We start from the raw sequence: 27,988 nt of genomic DNA, 5'->3' as shown, positions 1-27,988 counted from the left end.
CCAGACCTTCAATCCTCCATCCCACTCGAGAAGACAACTCCTCTGAAGAATCATCTGATGTTACAAACGGATGTAGATATATCTCGAAGAATCCTCATACAAGATAGAGCCCAAATGGGACGGGATTTCCTGAGGCGGAAACATGGGCCCTTTACAACAATAATTCTTTTTAGAGAGGAAATCAGCAACTCTGTTAGCTTCCTTCCATGTATGGGAAGTTTTCCAAGAGGAGAATGATCTAAGAAGATTAAGGATATTATCTAGAGTGTTGAGTTTCCTCCAGGGGTATCTGATTTCACCTTTGATAATTTTGGTTGCAAGCAACAAATCTGTTTCAACCCAAATATTCTGAACACTAGTATCAGATGCCATACTTAGCCCAGGAGCAATGGCATCGAGCTCAAGGTCAGTAATATTTGAATCTTAGCATCTAAGGAATACATGAGGATCAAAGTGCCTGATGAATTACGGATAAGCCCACCTAAAGTTGCTTTGTCCGGTGTTAGGGAAAAAAAACAGGCGAATGTATTCCGCCCTAATTCCTAATTCTAATGCCTAATAGTATGTATATTTTTTTTTAAAGGCCAAAAGTTGTATATAAGCAAGCGATCCGCGTTCAACAACCAAAAAACGCATAGGGAGATGATGAATTCGGACCTCCTGTAGGATAATTCGCACCCCTTTGACGTGAATGACGTTAAAAAGCACTGAAGTCTGCCACATGGCCCACATACCCTTCTCTCAAGGGTTGCGAATTATCCTACGATGGGTGCGAATTTATCATCGCCCAATGCATTTTGTTAGATGTTTAGGATTGTCCAATTGGCATGTTTTTGAGTCAGTGTAATCCAATTGCCTATCAGATGGGCGGTCTGGATAAATTACACGTGGAGCCTATCAAATAACAGTGGGCGAGTCCGTAATTCCGTAAACCTTTAAGCCCCATTTATAGAGTCTCCTGTTCTTCAGGACAGGAAGGAAAGATCCTAAAAAGTAAGAACTCGTTCTTGAATAATCAGAAACACAAACACTTCTTGTCTCTTCCGAACCCACACGTTTATTTCAGAATCCACAGCCCTCTCAATACCTAAAAACCCATAAAGAAGAAAAAAAGTTGAAAAATACAGAAACCCAAACCCTAATTCCGAAATCCCGTCGATTTTTTTATCTGCAAACAGGAATATGGATAGAGGGGATTTATTATCACCGTCAATCGCCCTACCAGGTTGGATTCTCTCTCTTTCTCTCGAGCTTTTCTGCCTCTGGATTGACATGAATTTGTTAGAATTTTAGTTTGTCTCGTTTCTGCTCTTTTTTGGAATGAATCAAAGAATGAGAGTATTAGGGTTTGTTTTTTGAGTATTTTTTTTAAGGGTTCTTTAGAGTTTACTTTTTGTTTGTCTGGAAAGTTTATTTGTTAGTAGTTTTCTTCCATTTTCCTCATGGTTTCCTAGTTTGTATTTGCTTCCATTGCGTGCGCCTTTTGATCAGTTGTTTGATTGATGAGGGAAAATTTGATTCGAGTTGAGGAAATTGAAATTCTTCTCTCTCTCTCTCTCTCTCTCTCTCTCTCTCTCTCTCTCTCTCTCTCTCTTATCTTTCATGATTGTCAATTTTGATTTCGGACTTTGATTATCACAATGGAGAACTTGTAAGTCAGGTCTTAGGTGGGACTGAAGTTGTTTTTATCTCAACTATGTTAGCTTTGAAGTAGTAGAAGCCGTAGCTCGATACTCCCTTTGCGCTACTTCTTAGTACTGCATGAGACTAGACAATCATCTGCCAAAATGCAGAAGAACCCCTTAAGTGATCTCCTTGTATTAGCATTAAACTGTCTAATTTGCCACTGGGTACGCTTCAATCTTGACCTCATTCGTTTTGGTATGCTTTATATCCATGATCTCGTGTACATTTGATGTATCACATAATCCATTCAGCTGCCTGCAATTTTTCCTCTCTCAGGTCATTTAGGTACTAAAAACCTGATTTACTGCATAACTAGGCGCTTTGAATGGCCCCCGCGCTATGTTGCGATAAGTTAGGGGATCTGTCACCTTTTCATTTTCCTTCGTACTAGCCTTCTTATTTTGAACTGCAGGAGTTTTGACCAACTTACAATTCATCACACAAAACGCCCTCTGATGCAGGACGATTGAACAGTAAAACTGATATTTCTCTCTGATACCAAATCTGATGCAGGGCGATCGAAGGTTGATGATCTAAAGAATTATTTTTTTGCACCGGTACCAAATCTAATGTAGGGAGGTTTTATGGAATGGACGTTATGGGTGAAAAGGATCGGTAAAATTTAGGGGCTTGGGTCATAAAATATGAGATTACGTTAGGAAAAATTCCTACAAGGTTTATGATAGGTTTGGAAAAGTGCACACATATCCCGGGAGGTTGTCAAAGGGTGCCGGGAAGGCGTAAAATTAGTTTTGGGACAAAATGAGAGAGAAGCGAAGCATGAATGGATTGGGATGGTATTTCTAAGGTTGGAGATTATTTTTTTGGTTATTCTAGGGTTTTGGGTAGAAGGTAGGTGAAAAAAAGAAAATAGCAAGGTAGGTTTAGGGTTTTGGCAAGATGGGTTATGGGAGAAAATTAAAAGAGGGGAGAAAAATAGTAAATCAATAGATGACAAGTAATAAAAGTATGCTACTTATCTCAAGGTTTCACATCATGAGTTTCTTTGGCATCTCACCAAAGAAGAAGAAGAAGATGAAACCCTTTTTCTCCAAGAAGCTCTCCGTATCTCATAGCAAATGAAAGTAGTATTCTATTTTACAAACCCAACATAAATTATTTATATCAAACTAAATAGAAAACCCTAAGGACCAAACTACCCTTTTCCAATGACTTAAAGACATCCTCTCACTTAAAATGTAATACATATGTGGGGCCAATTTAAAACAACCATAACTCACATAACTTAAGTTATTTTGATGCAAAAAAACTCTAATACCCCTATTATAACTAGAACACACTTAAAAATTATAATATGGCCCTACGATGGTCCCCATCAAAGTGCCTTCTTCAATCCCCTTTTTAATTACCCTTGTCTATTTTTTTTTCTTATTTACTAGATTCTTCATGTTCCATTATTACACGTTATAAGTAGAGGAAGTGGCTTTAGGCATTTTTCTCCCTTTCTAGGTTTCAAAGTTAGATTTTTTTTTTTTGGGTTATTATCTTTCTAGCTAGTAAAGAGATTAATTTTGGAGAAGGGTAGACCTTCCTCTCCGTTAGATTTGTGATGTGTTGTTTTACCATTAGCTTTGAAATTGCGTGTGTGCTCCCCAAGAAAGATAAAGAGTTTCCAGAATCCAAGGAAGATCCAAGCTCAGTCACGGGTTGCATGGATTCGGATTCGCGTGTCGGGATCCGACACTGATTCGAGGTGTCGGATTCGGCAAACCCCCAAAAGTAGGATTCAAATTCGGTAATTTTTAAATAAAATAAATTTTCAAAATTTAAATTTTATATATATATATGTGTGTGTGTGTGTGTGTGAGGAAAGTGTTCCTAAGCTATAGCTTAGATAAGCTTATCTAAGCTATAGCTCAAAAACACATGTGGCCTCACATTTTTTGGGCATCCAAAGCATTCATTTGGAAGGCCCTTCCATTGATAGGTTGTGTACAAAAAATCAGCCCTACAGGATCATCTTAACCCTGTCATCTGTTGAGGGAAAAAATGGGCAGAAACATGGACACACAGTGTCTGTCCATTTTCCACTCCACATTTGATTGGGTTAGGATGATCCTAGAGGGCTGATTTTTGGTACACATCCTCTCCATGGAAGGGCCTTCCAAATGAATGCTTTGGATCCCCCAAAAAATGTGGGGCCACATGTGTTTTTGAGCTATAGCTTAGATAAGCTTAGATAAGCTATAGTTTAGGAACACTTTCCTCTCTCTCTCTCTCTCTCTATATATATATATATATATATATATATATATATATATATATATATATATATATATATATATGAGACAACGGTTCCTACACACATGTGTAGATAAGTTATCTACACACTAGCTTAAAATACAGTGGGGGCCACATTATTTGGGTGATCCAAACCATTCATTTTTAAGGCCCTCTCATAGATAAGGTGTCCACAAAAAATCAGATCCATAGGATCATCCTAACCATTCGAACTGTGGAGGCAAAAAATGGACTAATTTGTGAAGGTTTAAAGACATCCATTTTACCTCCACAAATCGTAGGGTTGGGATGATCCTATGGATCTGATTTTTTGTAGACACCCCATCTATGTGAGGGCCTTTAAAATGGATGGCTTGGATCACCCAAACAATGTGAGCCCCCACTGTATTTTAAGCTAGTGTGTAGAGAACTCTCTACACATATGTGTAGGAACCGTTCTCTCTCTCTCTCTCTATATATATATATATATATATATATATATATATATATATATATATATAAATTTGAGGGTAGAGGTTTGAGGTGAGTTTTGTATTAAGAGAGTTGAAGGAGGAAGGGGGTTGATGTTCAAGGGTCAAGGCGCTAGGGTTTTTCTTAAAAATTTACGGGTTGTGCTTTCATATAAAAAAGTTAAGAAAATACATTTAAAGGGAAAATATACAGGATTCTCATTTCAAAAGAGACAACGATGAATCGGATTCGCCCGAAGAAAACAGGGTTTGTGCGGGACACGGCTACGACAAGAATCCGGGTGTGTCCCACGTGAATCCATGTCCGATTTGGATGCGGAGACGTGTCGACACGGATACAGCATAGGGGGGCAAAGAATCCATGCAACATAGGTCACGGGGTTTTAAGAAAACTCGTGAGATCCTGTTTCATCATCCGAACGAATGAGATCCTGGCACCCGTATCAGATCAAGTGGTATCAAAGCCTCAAAGACCTCTTTATACGATCAATTCTAATTCCTCAAAACAATTTCAACAATCAAAAATATACTTTTGGATCAAATGATATTAGAGCCATCGTTCACCAACATCTTATACAATCGTGGTGTGGATTCAATGCGCTTGTAGCGTCGACAATCAGAAGAGCCCAGTCAATAAGAGGAACCGAACCATCCGCTCACGAACCAACAAAGGAACCACCGGTGCTGGTTAGTTCTAACCTGCATCATGTGGCATGTTGACACCCCACCATCGTTCTGATCTCCCTGTGTTCCCACTGTCATCAATTTGATCTTCATTGGAATTAACTAGGTCAGCCCTAATCATGATTTTCGAGGCACAAGGGAGGATTGGATATTTTTTATTTTTAGGAAATGTGAAACTCAATATTGGGGATATTTCTTAACCTTGTGATATAATTGAACTTCCTCTATTAATCTTACACGAAAGCAAGTATTATTTATCTTTACTAATGGCGTTATGAGTGGTCATCATTCCTGTTTTGACTGACAAGTTGTACATGTTCAGAGGAACAATTCATCTTGAGTGGGAGTGTTCGAAAGAACATATGAATAGATCTACACAGAGTTATGATGTATATGTCATTAATGGAAGTACTGATAGTTTCTTTCACCTATTTATATGTCATTAATTGTATTAGGATTTTGCCTCCTATTATCATACAATCAAACTCCATGAATTTTATGTCTCCTCTTCCTCTCTTCTTTCTCCTTTCGCCCCCTTGATTTACATAAGGTTTAAGCAGGCTTGACAAGTGAATGGCATGCATGTCAACTAATTTGATTTGCATGTGTAGATTTATTCAAAGCAAAAATGAATGTTTATGGTCGTTAAAAATCATGATTAGAATTAAGATACTGTTTAAGTAGATCTGGACTGTGGAGTTTTATTGTGGCTGATGTTCCACCTAATATTGTTTCTTTATATTTTTAATAGCCAATGAATGTCACTGAACTATCTTCTATTCTCGTTGTTGCAGGATTTGTCTCTTATTAATTGGGTAGATTTTATACTGGTAGCAATGAATGGTACATTTAATGCACAGATTTTGGTTGACAAGCTTGCCAAGCTCAACAGTTCACAACAGAGCATAGAGAGTATCCTTTCATCTGTGTTATTATCAATTTATTTAAGAAGCCGTGATAATGATTTCTATTTCCACCTGTAATGTTCATTGTTCACATCCAATCTGGGGCTGCCAACTTGGTTGATTTTTATTTTAGTCAGCGAGGATGGCATTTCTTCTTTTGTGGTACAATGATTGATGAAAACTGATTCTACTTTCACCTGGGACCCCTTGTGTTATCTTTTCTGTGCATATGATATGTTTGATTAGTTACAGTTGAAAACACATGGAAATGGTATTTCATCCCACTTGTTTTGATCAGTTCCAACAGTCTATTTATATTTTTCATACAACTTATTGATAGCTGATGCTTTGCCAAAGTTGTTAGTGAATTCTTTTCGGTAAGAACAATGCAAATTTATAATTGTCAAGTTAGAGAACATGAAGCATGCGTTTAATAGGTTTGATCAGAAACAATTCTGGAATAGTCAGTTGGTAACTCTTAATCTGGCGCTTACTGCTTACATTGTCATAAGCAGCGGTTGTAATTATCCTATTATCATGAAAAGTGGAATATAATTACTTAGACTAAGTAACATCATCATATCAATTAGTTTCTGTAAAATAGATCAGGTAATGAGTCTACATCAAGGAACCGAATCTGAAAGACAGCCATCCCTATGATTTCTCAGCTGAGTTTGCAACTCTTCATAGCAATCAGTATATTATGAAACATAGATGATAAGCTGAAAATTGACAGAAAAACTAAAAGAGAATGATTGGATTGGATCATTTGAACAAACTGAGTACAGTATTCTTAACAATATAACATATTGCCTTGATTGAACATTATAAAACATAGGAAATGGAAGACCAAAAGAATTGATTGAACTCTTCGATAAGTTATTGACCTAGAGCATATTCAGCTTGTTCTAGACAGGAAAAGTTGCACCTTTGAGAGATCCTTCTCGGGATTTCCTAAGCAATCACTGAGCACTTATATGGAACCCTTCATTGCCTTTTATTTCATAAGACATCTTGAAGCCCCTAATGCAGTTGTTGATTAGGTATCTCCAAGTGGTGTGCACAACAACAGATAGTGTGCCTTTTAGTTGATGTAAAATTCTTATAGTAGCTGCAATTTTAGGAAAGGCTAATATGCATAATCTTCATAAGTTGTGTATCTTCAGATAGCGTGAATATTATTTGGCAAAAAAAAAAAAAAAAAAACTCATATCTAATAATTTCATTGTTGGCTAATTCATCTATCAATTTATGCGTATGCCTATTCCCGTTTCCTCATGTTTCACCTGTAATCCACATCGATTCTTCTTGGAATTCTTGCATCATGCTATTTTCTGTTTAGGCATTTTTGTTTCTGGTCATGTTTCTATAAACTTCTTTATCATGTGTGTGATGTCTGTTGCCTAGCCAACATCTGTCAGGTTTTTCTATCTGACAAGGACAAACTGTTTGTACTTAGCGCATATGTTATTCATGGTGATTACCATCTCTCTGTTTCGTATCTTTTATGATCTGGAAATCAAAGTCTTGATGCGCTTCTACAACTATTTGAGCTCCAGAGATAAAATGGTGGTGGATTTCTTGTTTAGTTCATTCGATACCTTTCATATATCATTCCTGTTTCATATTCTTAACATGTCTACTGATCCTGGGTTGCTATCCTTAACACAATCTAGCTTTATCACATTGGTGTATCTTCCACAGGAAGAAAGCAAAGCAAGTTGTTGAAACATGGGACAGGCAGTTTCATTGTTCGCCACGAGACCAGCGAGTTTCTTTTCTATATCTTGGAAATGATATTTTGCAGAACAGTAGGCGAAAAGGTTCAGAATTTGTTGGTGAGTTCTGGAAGGTTCTTCCAGATGCGCTCCGTGATGTACTTGAGAATGGGGATGAGTTTGGCAGAAATGCTGCAATGCGACTGGTATGTGATTTTAGACTTTGTTCTCATTTTAGGTTTGGTTTTGTGCCAATAGGTATTATATATATATAGCAGAAGAGAAAAGAAGAGAATTTTTGGAATTATTTGAGAGAGAGAGAGAGAGACAGAGAGAGAGAGAGAGAGAGAGGTTTCTGCGCTCGAGCACATAAACAGTGGGGGGGGGGGCATTTTTGGTGGGATCCAAAGCCTTCATTACATGGGCCCTTTCATGGATAGGGTGTCCACCAAAAATCAGCTCCATTGGATCACCTTAGGGTGTCCATTTGTGGGGCCAAAAAATGGACAGACCCCCCCCCTCCCCCTCCACACACACACACACACACACACACACACACATATATATATATATATATATATATATATATATATATATATATATATATATATATATATATATATATATATGTGGCATGTCATCTGGAAGCAAGACAACCATCCATAACTCAATGTCTGGAATGGTAAGGTTCATTCTAAACATAGATATTACACATGTTTGAAGGCTCATGATCATTCACTTTCAACTTACTCATCTAATTAATGGAGTGAGCATTAATATTTTCTGGATGTATGTGGTTTTTTCATTATGTTGGTACATGCAAGGAATCAAGCATCTAGCTTTAGTCCAGGCTTACTTCGGCCTAGGGTCCCCATAGAAGTCAACATGTGTTGACTGAATTCGACATGTTTTGGTGTAAGTTTAAAAGCATTCAACAGGGTCACTCCACACCATTTATCAAGGCAAAATAAAGTCTTTGATCCATTTCTCGGACAAAGATTCACGTTATCCATGAAACTCAAGTTCCAGTTTCCACACCTTCCATGTTCCATAGCCATCTGGCGCCCATTAACCTAAACTTATGCACCCATTTTTCGATTGATATTTCACAAAATTGACTTTGGTCCATAATTTCTCTCTATTACTAAGCAATCTCCAGTTCTCCACAACTATTCGAGCAAAGCATGTTAGATTCTATTTCCCTCGTTCCGATGGTAATGCTGTCATAAAGCAAGTGGGAATATACAGAATAGGGGCAAAGGTCTCCTTAATTGATTCCATACACCTGTTTGTCAAACTTTATTAACTTGAATGGCGCTATAAAATATAAATCCCCGTCAAAATGGTTATTAATTTGTAATTGAACAAAAGTGAGGAGCTTCTGTCTTTACGTTCCTATGTATCAAAAGAACAAGAAGAAGATTCCAAGCACATCTGGTTAAATTTTTTTTTTTTTAAAAGAAGAAAAATGAAGAAATAAAGGAGAAAAAAAATCTCCCATTGGAATGGACTGTTTTGACCAGTGCATCCTGAACCCTTTCTGTACAGAACAACTAAAATTTACAGGGCACATGTTTAAGTGATTTGTTCTGGTTGAAATGGAGTGTTCTGGTCATTACAGCCAAAAGTTTCCAGAACAAACTGTTATGATATGTATTATTTTTCTGGTTTTTGAACTGGAACTCTCCATGGGCCAGCACAAAATTAGGTATAAATGCATCGGTCTGAACTAATTCTCCATCATTGATCCTCTTCTATGTTTTACTTACGCAAGAAATTGTAAATACATAAGCTGAAGCTAAGACACGTAGTTTTGGAAGGATGATTTCTTTTAACATGTATTGACCTGGCTTAAAGCAAACAGTAGTCATGGAGTTGCTTTGAGCATAAAATTAATTATAATGATTTTGTTAAATTAGTGATCCCATGTTTCAGTTATATGGTTGTACAATTCAACAGTACCTTAAGGTTGCCTTCTTTCCATACATGCTTTAGTACAAAATGTGGTGTATGAAACCTATCAGTTATTGGTGATATTTAACTAGAAGATGCTAAGTAAACTTTCATGATTGTTAGTTTTTTTTTTTTTTTTGAAATGGTAACCAAGTTTATAAATAAGAAGGACCAAGATGGTCAGAATACAACGGAACAAAGAAAGATACAACAACCAAAAAGTGAGCACAAAAAGAAAATCACAGCAGAAGAGCATCATAAAGCACTAGAGAATCCTTAAAGACTCCTCTAGCTAAGCTATCCACAACCCGATTAGCAGATCGACGAACATGTGAAAACACAATCTCCAAAGACCTAGTCGAACATGATTGTTATTTCTTTTCTTTGTTCTTGCCAGTGGGGATATTCCTACCATATTTTCTTCTATCATCAGACTAAAGTTGTGTTGCCAGTATATTCTATTGATTTGCCAATCAAAAATAAAATGTTGCTTGAATATCCTCTTTTCTATGTTATGATTGCATTTACGATGTACCAGGTTGATATATGGGAAGAGAGAAAAGTATTTGGTTCTCGGGGGCAAATTCTCAAGGAAGAGCTTATGGGAAAGAACCTGGACAACAGTAATACAAACGGGAAAATATCTGACTTCAAACTAGTAAAAATTCTTATCTTTTTATGCATGTGTATGTGGATGCTTGTTTATGTGCTACTTCAAGTGAGGATTTACATATTTCTTTTTACAATGTTTGATATTAATCAGAAACAAACTATCGGAGACATACTGGAAAAGATCATTTCAAGTTATGAGGCTGTGTACAATGACCCTTTAGATGAAGATGCTGTATTGAACAAATGCAAAATTGCTATTAGCTCTTTTGAGAAAGTGGAGAAGGAAATTGGCGGTGATTGTAACTCAGGTACATTCAATACCCTCTGTGATTTCAGAATTCCATTTCTTGGTTAGATACGTGATTTCATTTTGTTTCACCTTTTATAATATTTCTGAATGCTAAAAGTATATATTTCTACAACAACACCAGCAAGATCATAGCCTGACATACTATTTCGCAGGACTCCTTGAGAAAAAAGTCATTCTAAGAATCTGTTGTGCCCTGAATTATTCACACACACACACACAAAAAATCACTTCCATTCTGTCTCGAGTTGTGATGATTGTTTTCCAGGATAACTCATCTATCTTGTGGTGTAACTGAAGCTGATAAAGAAAAGGAGTGGAAGTGGGTGAAGATGTTCAAAATAAATAGAGATAGCTAAAGGAAAGTATTACATTTTTTAAATTACTGTTGCCATCTTTGTTTAATCCAGAACATGTGATCTAAACCACTCATCTAGTGAACAGCACAGAAATTGAGTGATCAGAACAACCTGAACAGAGTCACTTTGGAGGACTGCAACTGGACGGTTCATAAAAGTTGACCAGTGGCTCCCTTTCAATGGATAGGAGTCTTCTTAGGATGGTTAGGATCATCAAATTAGTGTAGTTTTTGGGTCATAACCCATCCACGATGCACTCATCAGATGGATGATCCGGGTAAAATGTACATATGCCAGGGGCACCGGAAGGAAAAAAATGCCAGCACCATATGTTTTCTCCATAATTAAAACATGAATATGTTAAGATTTTTTTTTATAAAAGTAATGAAATTTTCTCTTGGAAATTTACCAAAGTAATTCAGCATGCCATATTCTGCATTGGCTGCATATGTATTGTTATTTATGTATCTTTCTTGATACTATTCCTTATTAGTATGTATGTAGCTTTTCTATACTGACATCATAAGAGATATTTATAATCAATTTAACCATATTTAATATGATCTTTATTTCGGTTGTGATACACACAAAATTGTTATAGGATGTTTTCTACATGTAATATATTCAGGATAGAACGGATCACCGAAGTCTGTACCATAAACATCAAAATTTTGTTATAATGTATATCTATATGTACATTATTATGTATCAGTGACTGTAGACTTTATAATTATATAGAACGTACGATAAACATTAAAATTTTCTTATATTCTATGTTTTTATGTACATTAATATGTATCAGTGCTTGTAGAATTCATAGTTATATACTCAACTCAACTCAAGTAAGCCTTTGTCCCAAGCTAGTTGGGGTCGGCTGATGAATCCTTTAGAAAATTTTCATGAAGAAGGTGAACGAGTCTACCCGGCTCAAACTGACTGAGTCTAATCCTGACACTAGTTGGGTATGGATCATTTTCTTCCATTCTCTCCTATCCAAGGTCATGTTCTCTGTTATGTTCCTAGCCCTCAGGTCTTTCCTCACTGTTTCTACCCAAGTTGTTTTCGGTCTGCCCCTTCCTCCTTTTATTCGATCAACTTGGCACAAGTCACTTCTTCTCACTGGAGCATCCAAAGTCCTACGTTGGATATTCCCAAACCATCTTAAGCGGTGCTCTCTCATCTTCTCCTCAATTGGTGCTACCCCCACCATTTTATGGATGTCTTCATTTTTAGTTCTATCTAACCTTGTGTGGCCACTTCCACTACACTCATCTTATGCACATGCTGTTTCATGGTGGCCCAACATTCTGAGCCATACAGCATGGCTGGCCTCACAACTGCCTTATAAAACTTTCCCTTCAACTTGGTGGGTATTATTTGGTTGCACATAACTCCTGAAGCATGCTTCCACTTCAACCAACCTGCTCCTATTCTGTCGTTAACTTCCTCTTCACTATTTTTGTCCTTATGTAGGATTGAACCAAGATAGCGAATGATATCCCTCTTAGGTACCTCCTGTCCAGTCATATTTACTACATCCTCGCCCCGCCTCCTTACATTACTAAAGTTGCAGTCCATATACTCTGTCTTAGTCCTACTTAGTCTAAAACCTTTGGATTCCAAAGTAGTTCTTCATAACTCTAACTTAGCATTAACTCCTGCTTTGGTTCCTGAAGCATGCTTCCACTTCAAGTAACCTGCTCTTATTATGTGGTTAACATCCTCTTCAATCTTTCCTTCCTTATATAGGATTGAACCAAGATAGCGAAAGATATACCTCTTAGGTACCTCCTGTCCAGTCATATTTACTACATCCTCGCCCCTCCTCCTTACATTACTAAAGCTGCACTCTATATACTTTGTCTTAGTCCTACTCAGTCTAAAACCTTTGGATTCCAAAGTAGTTCTCCATAACTCTAACTTAGCATTAACTCATGCTTTGGTTTCGTCAATTAATATCATGTCATCCGCAAATAACATACACCACGGCACCTCATGCTGGATAACCTCCGTAAGTTCATCGATAACTAGCGTAAACAGATAATGACTTAGAGCTGATCTTTGGTGCAGTCCTATTGTAATTGAAACTTACTAGGTGTGCCATCCGTACTTCTGACACTAGTTACTACATTAGTTACTGCTCTATCGTACATGTCCTTAATCACATCAACATATTTGGTAGGCACTTTTTTCCATTCAAGGACCCACCACGTAACACACCTGGGAACCCTATGATACGCTTTCTCCAAATAAATGAAAACCATATGAAGGTCCTTTTTATTTTCTTAATCGTACATATCCTTAATCACATCAACATATTTAGTAGGCACTTTTTTTCTTTCAAGGACCCACCACATAACACGCCTGGGAACCCGATGATACGCTTTCTCCAAATCAATGAAAACCATATGAAGGTCCTTTTTATTTTCTCTAAATCTCTCCATTATCCGTCTAATCATAGAATTTATAGTTATATATGTATGGGAAATCTAATAATGCCTCTTGCTGAGTGGAAATTGTCTAATTGCCAAGGATGGAGCCTGAGGGATATTCTTTTTTTTGTGGGAATTGGAACAGTTGCAGAAACTTTATCTTTTTCAGTGGAACCAGCTGAGTTTTGCATAATGTCAATTTCACGTGAAGTATCCATGGAAGCAGGTCCCTTCCTGCCCAAAATGTGTTGTTCTGGTGGCACTGATGATTGAGATTCCCTCAGCTAGAACACACAGTTTTGGAATTTCCTATTCTGCATGGTGAAATCATTAAGATGTTCCAGCTAGAGCACAGAATGTCATCACATCTGAGATGATGCTTCACATGATCTCATCTAAGCATCATCGAGGGTCCATGATATTACTGCCACGATCACTACCCCATTTCCTGATCTTTGTTCTTGATGGATAATGAAGAATTTTTAGTAAAAGAAACAATCATTGCAATAACAGGAACAGGAATGAGATGGCCCCAGAACAATGTTAAAATTCACACAGACAAAGAAAAGGACCGCATTGGAAAACCCACAAGCGGAGAGGGTTACATCATAGGTTGGCCCAACCCAGTCCCCTCGTACTAGGGTTGGCTCCACGCAGTTCTCCCTTTATCACCAACGGTAGATAGGAACCGAACTGTCTCATGACGTTCTAAACCCAGCTCACGTACCACTTGAATCGGCGAACAACCGAACACTCTTATCTTATATGGAACTTGATCCTTCTGACACACACCATACTAATAGACACTACATCATTAACACTCACCAAGATATGTTTGAAAGAAGGTGAACACTCCTCATAAATAAAGCACTTTCAAAATTACATTTACCATGCATATCATGAGTATCCCAGGGGTATCCCTTACTCTTATCTGATACTCGGATACTGCAAGTTATTGAGGGACTCAAGTATGATAGAATTAATTTATCAAATGGTGTGTTATTAAAAAAATATCTAAATTATCTAGGAATAACCATGTCCAAAACCATTGAGAAATGGTTCCATATTCCATTCAAGGACATTGATGAAGACAAACTTAAAAGTAAATAAGTGTGGATCATATAACAATTTCTTCATTATAATTTTATGTCATGGTAATATTTAACTATCATTATTTTAGTTTTTCCCTATTAGATGTTATAATTATATTTGAATGTTCATTCATGCTTTAGTTACTGTGAAATAATATAGTAAATAAACCACAATAGTCTTTTTTATATACCATATAATGTGTACTTTATAGTATTCATGCTTTAGTTTTGTAATTTGATATAGTAAATAAACTACAGTAGTTGTTTATACCATATAATGTGTACTCTATAGCACAAATTAGCATTTTATAAGCGGGCAAGGTATCAATGATATGTGCTCAATAGGGAGGGACCATGCTTCTTGCCTGTATCCGCTCCCAATGCATGGTCATACTTCTTGCCGCTCTAAGTGAGCACATTTGGTTTTTAAGGGCTACGCAAATTATAAATAAATCATCAAATTGTAGATGCTTATTAAAAACAGAAAAATGGAAATCATAACAAAAATAGTACGAAGGAATCTGTGGCAGAACGCCTAAGCTTCAACCTTTTTTTTTTTTTTGTGTGTGAAATGAGCGGAAAGAAATGGAAAGCTACATGTACATTGGCTGACAAGTATCATTTTGTGCTCGCCTTTACACCAACTCTATGCTCCCCTTGATGGTGTGAGGATCGACATGGTTTTTTCTTCTAAAGAGAAATAAGGTACACAAAAGTCACATAGTAGACACATGACACTTGGGTTGCATAGGATCATAACAATTATACCCTCCTTGGTTCCAAAATACCTAGGAAGACATGTTTATTGGTAAACTTGTTTCTACTAGGGCTCAGTTACACACATTCTAATGCATGGGGATTGAGAGGAGAGAGAACAATATTTGAAAATATATGATTTAATAGGACATTATTAATGAGAATGTCTTTAGATCAAAACCCTATGTTTAGAAACTTGTAAATCAAAAACTTGACCAAGGCAAAATGGGGCCAACTCAAGTGGGTCAATGATTGATTCAGAGTTGTTTATTGACTCGTGCATATCAAATGAGTTTTTGAATTGAGTTGATAAGGCCAAAAGCGAGTCGGACTTGGGATCCTTCTTTCAATATCATTTTATCTTGATAACAGGTATTAGAGAATCATAAGTTTGGTATTATTGTGACTGGGGGTGTGCTTTAATGTATTCTCATTCACTTGTCCTTGAGGGTTACAACCCACAATCTACAAACATAACCAGTTCCCCTAATCTCATAATATGCCCATAATCTCCAGTTCTTGACCTAGAAACAAGTATCCTTGTCAAACACAGGTCTATGATTGACCTATTCCTTCTCAAGGATCATGATCGACTTTACATTCTAAATACGGTTGCTGCTTGTCTTTGTGACCATGATTCTGTGGAAATAAACCACATCCAGTCACACACATCCATTTTCCCATGTTCCCCTCATTTACTCTTTTAGTTTCCATCTTGTAAATTGCCTATTTATCAATTTGGCCGCCTTGGATTGCTTTTAATATTTTTTTCTTTTCTTCTTACTCTGTTTCCCTACCTATAACATGGGTAAGACTTTAAATTTATTTTGTCCACAAAGTATTTGAGTGGTATGCCTCCCATTGTTGCATTTGTCAGATCTACTCCAATAAGTGCAACCTGTTCTCTTGAATGGGAAACAGATGGTTTAACCATTATCATACGTTATGCGCATTTAAGACCACAAGACTTAAAAAAAAAGAAGGGCAGCCCAGTGCACAAGGCTCCTGCCATTGCGGGGTCTGGGGAGGGCTAGATGTACGCAGCCTTACCCTGCTTTGCAGAGAGGTTATTTCCGTGACTCGAACCCGTGACCACCAGGTCACAATGGAGCAACCTTACCCGTGACCACAAGACTTAATACTTATAATTTGTAAAAGGTTTCAAGCCTTTGATTTTGATGTTTCTGGTGTAATACAATAGTTACAGTTCTCAGATGAGCCTGTCATAAGCTTTATTTGGCTTGCCACAATCTTTTATTTGGTACTTTATTTTTATTTATTCGGTTTATTCCTGTTTAGGATTTTTTTTCTAATGCATTTCCATTTCTTATGAACAGCACATTTCAATGGGTCTGAATTTGTAGAGGAGTTGCAGGGGCAGCGTGGGGTACTAAGTGAATGTATTGAACAGTTGCAAGCTGCTGAAGCATCAAGAGCAAATCTTGTGTCACATTTAAAAGAGGCACTTCAGGAGCAGGTTAGGCAGCTACCAAATTCCATATCTTAGTATAATTAGAGCACCCAGTCAATTTTTTTATATTTATTCTATCTTCTGACTAATAGGACTGTTGGGATTTGGTGTACAGGAACTCAAGCTGGAACAACTTCGCGATCAAATTCAGGTAACCATGTTACACTTCAACCAACCTGAATTTGCAAGAGCTTGAATGAAGTTTCAAAAGATCTTAAATTAGAGAGAGATTTAGAGACTTAGAAGGTTCAATATGAAAAACCATAGACTTTGTGGTTTGGAATTATATGTGTACCATATGTACTTTTGTGTGAAAACGATATCAGATCTGCTTGTCTTGGGAAAATCTAAGTGTAACAACGTGTGCACTGCATTCGTGCATGCACAGTTCTGGGGGATTTGTGGGGCAGTTAGCTGTTTTTGATATATGCAAAGTTTGTCTTATTTTTTCAGTTGCCTGGTAGATATTGTAAATTTAGAACAAGCAAAATTCCTTACTTGCCAATATACTGCAGCTCGTGGTTTTCAAGGGTGTATTTACATCTAGTAAGCCATTGAGTTTACTTTTCTTTTGTGAATTAATGTTACCATTTTATTTAGTCTTCAATGTTTACAACATGTCAAGATACAGAAAACCTCTAGATGCACTCAAAAAGCTAATCGGGTTATTGTTGACTCATCAAATTTTGTTTGAATTAAGAGAGCATGTTTTGTTGGTAGGGAAGTGGTGGAAAGGAACACATTTTTCAATTTTCTACCATTTTCCGGTTTTTGGTTGTGCTAGGAAAGTAAATGGTTTTCTAGGTGATGCAACTTTCCTTTTTGGTTTTTGGTTGTGCTAGGAAAAGATTTCATAGACGCAACTTTCCTTTCCATCTGGAAATATATATCAGACAGCATAGGTAGGAAAACAACCAAAATCTGTGAATCAAAAGAAAATAGTATAGTTTTAGTAACAAATAAAAAATAAAATAAAATATAAAAAACCATAAAATTAAATATTTACCCAAAAATATAAAAAGTATTTAAATAAGCAAAAAATTAAAATAAATCATCACAAAATAAAAATTAAAACGAATTAATGTTAACTTAATAAAATAATAAAATGAAATAAATCTTATTTTGAAATAGGGAAATTAGGCAAAATTTTTAAAAATAATCAATCCATATGTGGGCCCCACTTAGCCTTATATGGTAGATTATTACTTATCTAACATACTGACCCCACCAATTTTCTTGGCCATTGGGCCCTCCTTCTAAGCCCCACTAGTAGATCACTCATTAGTATATGTTTGCGTTAATGGTTTTTGTTGTTAGTCCATCTATGTAGGGAACAGTAGTAGATTACCTATTTTACTGTATATGTCCCCCTCCCCCCCCCCCCCCCCCCCCCCCTTCCACACACACACACACACGACGGGAAGGGAGGCAGGAGTTTCCCACCATAATTCTTGAGAGCCTCATCGGCATCCCAATCAAAAATACCTACTCTCTCTCTCTCTCTATAAATTAAGATCAATGGCCTATGCCTCTACAGCTGCTATCTAGGCTTCTATAGGGCTTTCAAAACCTGAGGCAGCTCGGCTCCCAAAATGGAATTCCCTCCACCATAGGGATAATCACGATGATACTCCTAAAACGATGTAATACCAGGTCGAGAATAAAGGTGACGATCGAATCATCAGCAGGTCTGGGTGCTAAAGAAGAGGGTCGTTGTGGGAAATGACATTAAGGTGTTTTATCACTTGTTCGGTCTCTCTCCTGAACTCGTGTGTGTCTACTGAGAGACAAGATATTAGTAGATAAATTTGGAACATGGAGAACTGACTGCAGGGATAAGCTGATGTTTATCAGTTGTGTCTCTTTTAACCAAAATACTGCATAGTGAGCCATCGGCAATTTTTTTGGAACATGGAGAACTAACTGCAGGGATAAGCGATTGTTATATCAGTGATGTCTCTTTTAACCAAAATACTGGATAGGGAGCCGTCGCCAATTTTCACTTTATCCCTACCAGATTTTTTTTTGAATGGTAAAGAACTCATTTGTAGGACCGCGAGGGACAAAAATACAAAGTAAAAGCAAAAGAATATACAAGCAATGTACAAGAAGAGAAATCACAAGAAAGAATCAAGGTGGAAGAAAATCATATTGCTAAAGGGCCGCCAAGCGAGCTCCACTTTTTGCCAACTTATCCGCTATTCCATTGGCTGATCTCCTAATATGACAAAAGGAGATGCAATTAGAACCCATAATGTCTGAAATCTCGCTAAGGACAAGAGTGGGATCCGGATAACCACCGAATGACGTTTAGGGAGTCACCTTCCACCACGACTCTATTAAGGTCAATCCCCCCCATTAGTTTAATCCCTACAAGATAATAGACTAGAAATTAACTAGAGAGGATATTCCAGTCATCTGATCCGAGGATCTAGAAGCAAAGGGTGGCGGAGTAAGATTTAAGAGTCTTCCTCGCCTTTTGGAGATTCCTAATATCCTCCCGAAGTTGATAAACTTCAGATATATTCTTTTGAGCATGTCATCCCAACTCGATCCCAGATTAACTTAGTCGTTCTAAAAACAGAAAGGTAAGATTGATGTAATGTTGCATAGAAGGAACCATGACATCACCATACAATTTTCATGTTGCCACTTCTCATATCTCGGTTCTACCATCTGGGCTTCTCGCCCTCGATTAGTAACATAACCCAACTTGCCTCGTCCACCAATATACATCCATGCAGACTGAGCCCACTCCATGTAGTTGTTTCCATCAAGTTTTTCTGTTCTGATTTGCACATTGGGTTATCCCCACAGGAACATACATGAGTAGCAGATCTAGTGCTCGGAGTCCCGGCAGCGGTGGAGCTTGCTTCTTCTGACCCTTCAGATCCATCAGAAGAAGCCATAAGTCTAGAAACTACCTTAGAGGGAGATCCTCAACCTCTATACAGTAGAAAGCTCGTTAAAAAACTAGATTTCAAATAATAACCCATAAATGAGGGATGAGCCCCAAAAGAATCCACAAAAAATGGGAGAAGGAAAATAGAATTGAGGACGCCACCAATGTGTTGCTTCCCCAAAAACAAGCCAAAAAGGTTAGAACATCCTTACTAAATCTCAATTTAAGAGTTTCTTCGCATCAGCCCAAAACGGGATTTTTCCTAGACAAAAAAAAAATCAACATAGAGGCCTTGAAAATTCCCTGCAAACTCACCATAACTGGGAGAAGGAAATGAGAATCCGAGTCAAACAGGTTTTCAAACTTATGCCATGGCCATACGATTGCTGGCAACACCAGTTCAACCTGGTGATGTCACCAAGGGAGGCGACACGCCAGAAAATTGTATATTATTTTTTAGAAAAATAAAATTTCAGGCCTTCTTCTGATACCAAGTTGAATTGTAGATGATGTAGAAATGCTAAGGGAGGGAGGGAGGGAGGGAATCATCCCAATGACGGGTTGTTCTTTGGTTTTAATTTAAACCATTAATGCTGAAAAATACATAAATACTCTTCTAGTGGGAAGATTGTATTCATTGAATAGTAGAGAAGATTGTCTGCTTGCAAGTAGAATAAAATAGTGGATGAAGAAGAAAAGATAGAACTTAAGGAGGATATGAATTAGACTATCACACCACTAACTATCCAAGGGCACGCCTTGGCACTAAAGGCACCACGCCAATGGCTTCTTTTTTCATCAGATCATAATTTTTGGTCATCGGCCTTGCATTATATAGAAAAAACTCACGAGGGAAAAAATAGCTGGGGAGGTCAGATGGGGAGACTGGTTCTGTTTTAGATGCACACATGTGGTTACCAGATGGCGATGAGATTGTCGACGTTGTAAGTATGAGAGAGCAACAGGCACAACGAGGCGGTTCTCGCCGTTAGATATTCATATCCCCAAATCATCAAATGAGGGGACTAAGGGGATCTGGCCTGATTCATGGGACATCTCAGCTAGTTTGGACGAAGGAGTCCCAACCTTAACCATATCAGGGAAGGAAGTGGAAGATCGCAGACAACTTTTAAAATCTTGCTTGGTTGGTAGGATAAAATTGAAAAAATGGAATCTTGTTGATTTATGGAATTGGGCTAAGTGTCAACAGGCACAACGAGGCGGTTCTCGCCGTTAGATATTCATATCCCCAAATCATCAAATGAGGGGACTAAGGGGATCTGGCCTGATTCATGGGACATCTCAGCTAGTTTGGACGAAGGAGTCCCAACCTTAACCATATCAGGGAAGGAAGTGGAAGATCGCAGACAACTTTTAAAATCTTGCTTAGTTGGTAGGATAAAATTGAAAAAATGGAATCTTGTTGATTTATGGAATTGGGCTAAGTGTCTCTGGAAAATTCCGTCCCTTACAATGCCGGGCATTCTTGGCCAAAATAAGGTCCCTTGTACATTTGAAAATGAGGATATGGCATGCAGGATTTTGAAGATGGAAGGAAAGGCTTGTGGCACCTTTCTCCATTCTCTTTTCGCGTGGAGTTCGGAATGCAAGCAAGAGGTAAGGGTAATCTGGGTCAATTTCATCGGGATCCCCCTCCAAGTATGGGCAACATCGACTGTGGAGTCAGCATTTTTGGATCGGTCTTGGAAGTAAGAATGGAAGGAAGTCATGGACAATGCATGAGCTACGCATCGGCACAAATCCTTACATCAGAATGGCAATTCTTTAGGCCTTTTGTCCATATCCGGGTTCACAATATTTGCTTCATAATAGTTGTAGAAATTCAGACCACTTAGCCTTTGAATTGGGGATTGATTCCAGAATCTATAAATAATTGTAAGGATTCCCCCATCAAGGTCCCCTCTCTCCTGGTGGATCATCGTCATCCCATGGTGCCGAGCTCAGGAACTTTGAATTGGCCGATGCCTGTCCCTAATGCACATCGGGGAAACTCCTGGGACAGCGAATGGTGAGCCAGGCAGGGGCGATGGCACTTGTAAGGGAAGGGGGCCAATTGCCCCCCTTAATTTTTTGGGAAAGAACAAATATACCTTTATTGGTGAATGTCACCGAATGCAGAAAACAAAACAGATGAAAGAGCGCCCCATTGGTGAATGTCACCGAATCCATTTATTGTTCTTTGACTTATACAAGTTATAAATGCACATTGGTCCCGTTCCACCAGTGGGGTTTGCAAGAGAATTTAACATTCCACTTTTTGACGAATGATAGACTGAAGGGCGCCCTTGCAAAAACCAGCTCCAAGGGCGCCCCCATTGGTCCAATCTTAAGAAAGTGATCCACTTTCTCACTTTCTTAAGATTGGACCAATGGAGGCGCCATTGTAGCTGGTTTTTGTATGCCGCACTTCATTCTATCATTCCTCACTTGAATATGTTTTGTTCTCCAGAACAAGATTGAAATATATAGCCAAGGGCATTTTAGCCGAAGTGATGTTTACGCCGCTGGTGATGGAATATATAGAGGGATTTTTTTGGAAACTATAATATTACTTTCATTTGTTTGGAGAAAAAAATTACTGTAATTTTTGCCCCCCTTGTGTAAAATTTCTGGCATCGCCCCTGGAGCCAGGCCCTACATTTCGACCGGTCTAACGAGTGGATGATAGGTGGCGGGAGATCCGGTGAGCATAGTGTTCCTGGGCCGTACCTGGTTCTTTTGGACCGCCCAGGCTCGACAGTCCCGTGGGGCTCACACTGGACAAATTCAAAATTCAAATTTCAAACTCTTAAGTCAAATCGGAATGAGCATCCCAAAGTTACCCCAGTAGAAAATTGTCAAAATATCAGGTGATGAAAAAGGTAAAATATCAGGTGATGACGACCCTTCATTTACGAAATCTCCTTTGAGAGCTTCTCATGTGACGGAAGATGGCGTTATACCAAAGACACATGTTCCACCTCATACAGGTATGTCCCTTGGATAAAGCGGTCAACATTGCAAGAACAAAGTAAATTGTCGCATTTCGGCCCCTTTGATGTGCGAAAGTTCTCATTTAAATACAAAAGCAAAGAGGGTGTTGGGAACCCTCATGAGGGGTATATTTGGGCATGAATCAATAGGAATGGGTACTCAGGCTCCAACTAATCGAGGAATGATTAAGAAGTGTAAACTTTTACAGCAAATTTTTGGGCAACAAATCTGGAGGAGAGTTCTTAATTCTTCTCATTGGTTATAAGTGTTTGGGTAAAAGGAGAATGTTTGGCAATGGGGGTCCTTAAGGATGAAAATTAGATGGAACTAGTAGATTCTAGATTTTCTGGGGACGTGTCCTTTTGGACGAAACTAAATATATTTTCTTGACAAGTGACAACTAGGTCTTTGTCACCGCCTACATTAAAAGGGAGGCGGCGATCTCCTCAATAATGAGGCCCTCTATGAATAGTAAAAGGAAGGGTACCCACATTTATCTTTCTTTAATATGGTAGAATTACTTGTTTCACACGGTTGTATCTAAACCGTGGGGCCAAATTACTTGCAGTTATGGGCGGTTCCATTCTCATTAAAAAGTAGTCTTTTGGGTTCATTCAGGTAGAGGAAAGGAAAACATTTCTGCAGAGTTTAGCAAAATGAATTCAAGCGTATCCACTCCCTCGGAGGCTCACACCTTTAAACGAAGAAGGACAGAGTTAATAGATTGCTCGAGGTGGATTGAGAATCTAAAAGGAATCAAAGCCTTGAGGTATAATGAAGACAAAGCCTCTATTGAATCACCAACCCCTAGAGAGATTGTCAAAAGTTCCATCAAAAGACAATGGAAACAATTCAAGGAGGATTACATGCAAAATGTCGAGGAGCTCTTCCCTTTGACAGGCACGCGCAACGTTATGGATATCTGTATACCGGTATACAAGCTTCCTTTCTTCAAGGACCGCTTGGAGGATGAGAAAAGAGTGTGTCGCTTCAGCTGGGAAGCAAATCAAATCCTCTGCATTAGAAAGTTAGAGGAACTTATCGCTCTCAAATCGGATTCGATGGAAGAGGTCCCCGTACCTGAATTTGCCATTGTTTTCTTCTCTAAAGAGGAGGAATGCTAATGGGTTAGTGTAGATACCATTAGGTCTCTGGTGGTCCATTCTTGGTTCTGAAGTTGGGTGTTTTGAAGAGGCTTGGGATGCAATGTTTTAGGTTTCTGCAGTGAAGGAATTTCAAGAAAAGTCCTAGGATGTTTTTGGTTGGTGTCTATGGCTATTGGATTAATATCCTTTAACCCTACAATATAGTGTACGAGGGACTGCTGGTCCCTAATCTATGTACCTATGCTTTGATTAATGAAACTTGTCATCCTTGAAAAAAAGTATAGAAAAAATGTATGTCACAAATATCTCCGATATTTTCAAAATATAGCGTTTTTATCACGAGATTTTGATAAAACGACAAAATCCCGAACTAATCCCGAGATTTTAAAATTATATATCCCGATATTTTTACGATTTTTTTATTTTTTATATTTTTCTTAAATTTAATATTTTTATATATTTTTAAAATAATTTTATTTTACAGTTTATTTCCCAATGTAAACCCGAAAAAATTAATAAAAATTAATATATCCCGAGATTTTCCCTTGCCGAGAAATTCCCCAGAACGACATTTGTGACATAGGAAAAAACTCACAAATCTCGATTACAAAATCAAATGGTCTAACATAACTTCTAATCATTTTTTTTAATGGTAACTTCTAATCCTCTATCTTACAAATCTTGATTTTCATAACATATCTCCACTCTAAAGTCTAAACGCTTGACCATATGTGTGGGCTGCAGTCTTCAACTTACAAAATCAAATAGTTGCACATATCAAGTTTTGCATATTTGATTCAAGTCAATCTTTGCAAATTGACCAATCTCACACCATGTGATCGTGCGTCATTTCAAATTCATGGGCTTAGCCTATGCACGCATTCTCCTCTTCTAACTATGGGATTGTAAAATTGATCCCCATCATGTTGCAAGGGCTGGATCGACCCACGCTAGCTGTGGATTTACTGCACGATCGAATCTAGGGAGTGAAAGGTGGGGATCTCAAAGATGAGATTGACAGAATTACTGACGTCAGCCATCGCCATCTCCATCACAAGTCTTTGACTCATAATGATCATGATTGAGATCACTGAGGAGCCAAATCTCTTGAATGGCAGTAGTAATTACTGAGTTCCATGGTAACTTATGCATGGAAGTTTCTCTACACGAGGATTATGGACGGCATGATTATCAAAGCAAAGATCAAAGTAGCATAATTGATATGTTGGAATTAAATGAGATGGAAGTAAATGGAGAGTATTTTATGACCAAAACACACACCTCAAAAGTTCCTTGATGACAAGGAAAACTCGGAGTGACTATTTTCGGAGTACCTTTTACATTGGGAAGGATTTACGCGATCTTGTAGCAAATTGTAGTGAAGCCTTCATGAAGAATCTAAGTATCTAACTCAGTGGCGACTTTGCTCCAACTTAGGGTGAACTGCTGCAAGGACTGTTCATGAAGGAATCCATAATGAGAGAGGTCTAAGAGGAAGTCAAAATAGATCCAAAAGTAGGCACTAAGTAGACTGAGTCATCCATCTTAACAACAATGATGGACCCTACGTGGCTTTGTTAGTTGCAAAAATTGGCAATTGGGTAATTATGATTTATGATGATGTTTAGTGTTTTGCATTATATTTTTAGGGTTCAGTTTAAGTTGGTTCTTGTAGGCCTTTTGTAGGGAAAATTTGAATATTATTATTTAGATCAGAAATTCTAATCTTTCTAATTTCTAAAGATTGCAAGTTGAGAAAGTGATTTATTTGGGTTGGGATTAGTAACGTGTAATAGTGAGAGTTCCTTAATTGAATTTAGAATGTTGTGTTGTTTTAGAAGTTGATTTTCTAGGCTTTCGTAGAGGTCAATATGTTCATAGACATCAACATGTAAGATCGTTTATCTGATTTTTAACCGATTTGAAATAGTAATTGGCTTTATGTAGTTTATCCAATGCTGAAATTTATTTTATACCAATGGATAGGATTAAAATTAAACTAAGGTTTTAATGGAGTTTTGGATATGAAGTTTCGATGTACTTCTAGAGAGATTAATAAGTAACAAGTTTTTCATAATGGTTTATGGATTTTTTTCGTTCTGTGATCATGTTTTGATCAAGTTTGTTGTCATTTCATCTCTTTGCGGCATTATTTGTGAAGGTTTATTTGATTTAGTTGTTTATTGTTCAATTTCTCTTGTGACTTTTAGTTGTTGATCATGTCTACTTTTATTGGATTTCTAGTAGTTTACTTTCATCAGCAACTAGCATTAGCAGATAAAGTTGTATGAGGTGGCCATTTGTTGTGGACGTGTTACTGTTCAATTCACTCTGAAAGTGTTAGCTATTGATATTCTTTACTCACTCTGAAGGGTTAGCTATTGATATTCTTTATTGTCACATGAATTACTCTTCTTATTCGATAACCATCATTGCACTTGCTCCGGTTTTTGAATTGATTCTGCTCATTTGAGTGGTTTTGCTTATTATTGCAGAACAAGTAATGCTCTTTTTTCAAATTTTAGTTTATTCCCTCCTAATATTTCAGCCATTAAACCCTCCATATTTATAGATAGAAAGTTCCTATGAGTCAGCTAGAAATTTCAAGTTATTTTCAATCAAAACAAAGGCTGCTCTATTTTCAAATTTCTTGTCTCAACTAAGTTGACTTTAGATAATATACTTGTACATCTACAATTTTCAGGCCGCTCAATCTCGGTCGGATCAGGCAGAAACCATCTGCCAACAGTTACTGAACTGCAATGGCGGGCAGTTTGCAACTGAACACAGGTTGAAACAAGTAACCACCTTCTCCGACGTGCAACCCAGTTTCATCCCAGATACTCCAGCTGACAGTAGAGAGAAAGAAAAGTCCGCTCCCGTCATGTATTTCCAACAGCGTCCTTCTTTCACAGACAACCCTCTCCACACAGACGAAGAACAGCGGAAAACCACAGCTGCTGCAGTGGCAGCAAAGCTCGCGGCCTCAACTTCCTCAGCTCAAATGCTCACTTACGTCCTATCCTCTCTAGCCTCCGAAGGTATCATCAGCAAACCATTAAACGGATCTCCCAATGAATTTCCTTCTGAGAAGAGGCCAAAACTCGAGAACGGACCATCATCTTACCTTCCATCCCTGCATCCTCCACAACAACCACCACCACCCCCTTTTCCACATCCGGACTCACTCCAACACAAAACCGCCAGTGTCTCGCAACAAATGGCCCCACAACAAATGGGCCCACATCAGCCCTCATCATCATCACCCATGTCGAATCCCGGCCCCACAATGCAATCAGTCCCTCTGGCCCCACCTCTTCCGCCTATGCCACCTCCACCGCCACCAGCCCAGTTCATGCAAACTGCAGGATCTATGACTAGTGTGCCTTACAGCTATGGTACGCCACCTCTGCCTGGTTATCCTATGATGGGGACACCACTTTCAGGAGTTCCACCTTACCCCACTCCTCCAAATCATTATCAGAATTTTCAAGCATCAGACACTGGTTTCTATAACCAGCCCCCTTTACCCGCAACACCGCCCATTTCCCGGTCATAAATGTTTCAGATCTTCGGTGCTTGAGATAGAGAATTTTTACTTTACTGAGGTGGAGATGGAAAACATTTTTGGGTGATGCTGCAGAGACGATGGTGGGCTAACATTACTATTGATCACTTTTGTGACCATGTACTTGAATGGAGGAGATTGAAATCTCAGCTAACCAGTACATATTTGTATATTATTTTAAACCACCACCCATTTCTAATGTGATTGACTTTGACACCATTTGTTTTTTTTTTATGCTTCTCTGATTATTAAACCAAATCAAATTTACTGGTATTTACATTTTTCCCTCAGCTCTGATTCTTTCACCGTAAAATGGGAAACAAAATTTAAGCCCTTTTGTTTTACGTCCATTTTACGTGGAAAGAAAGAGAGCCATAGTCACAAATATTTCCCATAGATTTGAGCCTCTAGCTCAATTGGTCATGGCTTTGTTCTTCAACCTTGAGGTGGGAGGTTCAACCCCCAGCTTACCTACGCCCAAAAGAAATATTGACTGCTTAGAGCTTTTTGGGAATTATAATAGCTTTTGACAGTTGGTTAAATAATAAGAGATTGGCTAGCGCCCATCGCAGAAGACATTTCGCGGATGGGCTGTTGCATGTGAGAGCATCCACCTTGTGAATGAAGTCAAAATCTGCTGAAAAGTGAGCCTGTGTGGCTGCTCTCACATGCAGCAGCGCATCCGTGAATGCCTTCCGTGATGGACGCTAGC

General features: G+C 38.1%; 1 protein-coding gene across 1 annotated transcript; it reads left to right on the top strand.

The window, feature by feature from the left end:
* Positions 1-988: 988 nt before the first annotated feature.
* LOC143860579 (uncharacterized) lies at positions 989-27,495 on the top strand. Its single transcript, XM_077371288.1, has 8 exons — positions 989-1,225; positions 5,897-6,014; positions 7,684-7,931; positions 10,217-10,336; positions 10,442-10,598; positions 16,573-16,712; positions 16,822-16,857; positions 26,413-27,495. The coding sequence occupies exons 2-8, from the start codon at positions 5,939-5,941 to the stop codon at positions 27,265-27,267; spliced, it is 1,632 nt and encodes a 543-aa protein (XP_077227403.1). The 5' UTR covers positions 989-1,225; positions 5,897-5,938; the 3' UTR covers positions 27,268-27,495.
* The last annotated feature ends 493 nt before the right edge of the window (positions 27,496-27,988 follow it).

The sequence above is a fragment of the Tasmannia lanceolata genome, unplaced genomic scaffold (assembly GCF_043159265.1).
Source record: "Tasmannia lanceolata isolate RefF3 unplaced genomic scaffold, GAP_Taslan_0.1 ptg000037l, whole genome shotgun sequence".
In the NCBI taxonomy this organism is placed as follows: Eukaryota; Viridiplantae; Streptophyta; class Magnoliopsida; order Canellales; family Winteraceae; genus Tasmannia; species Tasmannia lanceolata.
Note: the sequence above shows the minus strand (reverse complement) of the source record. Positions and strands in the feature narration are given on the sequence as shown.

Excerpts from the sequence above, each read along its gene's own strand:
- LOC143860579 (XM_077371288.1), top strand. The coding sequence starts at position 5,939 with ATGAATGGTACATTTAATGCACAGATTTTGGTTGACAAGCTTGCCAAG. Across the intron at positions 10,337-10,441 it reads AAATATCTGACTTCAAACTA|AAACAAACTATCGGAGACAT; the intron begins GTAAAAATTCTT and ends GATATTAATCAG. Across the intron at positions 10,599-16,572 it reads TGGCGGTGATTGTAACTCAG|CACATTTCAATGGGTCTGAA; the intron begins GTACATTCAATA and ends TCTTATGAACAG.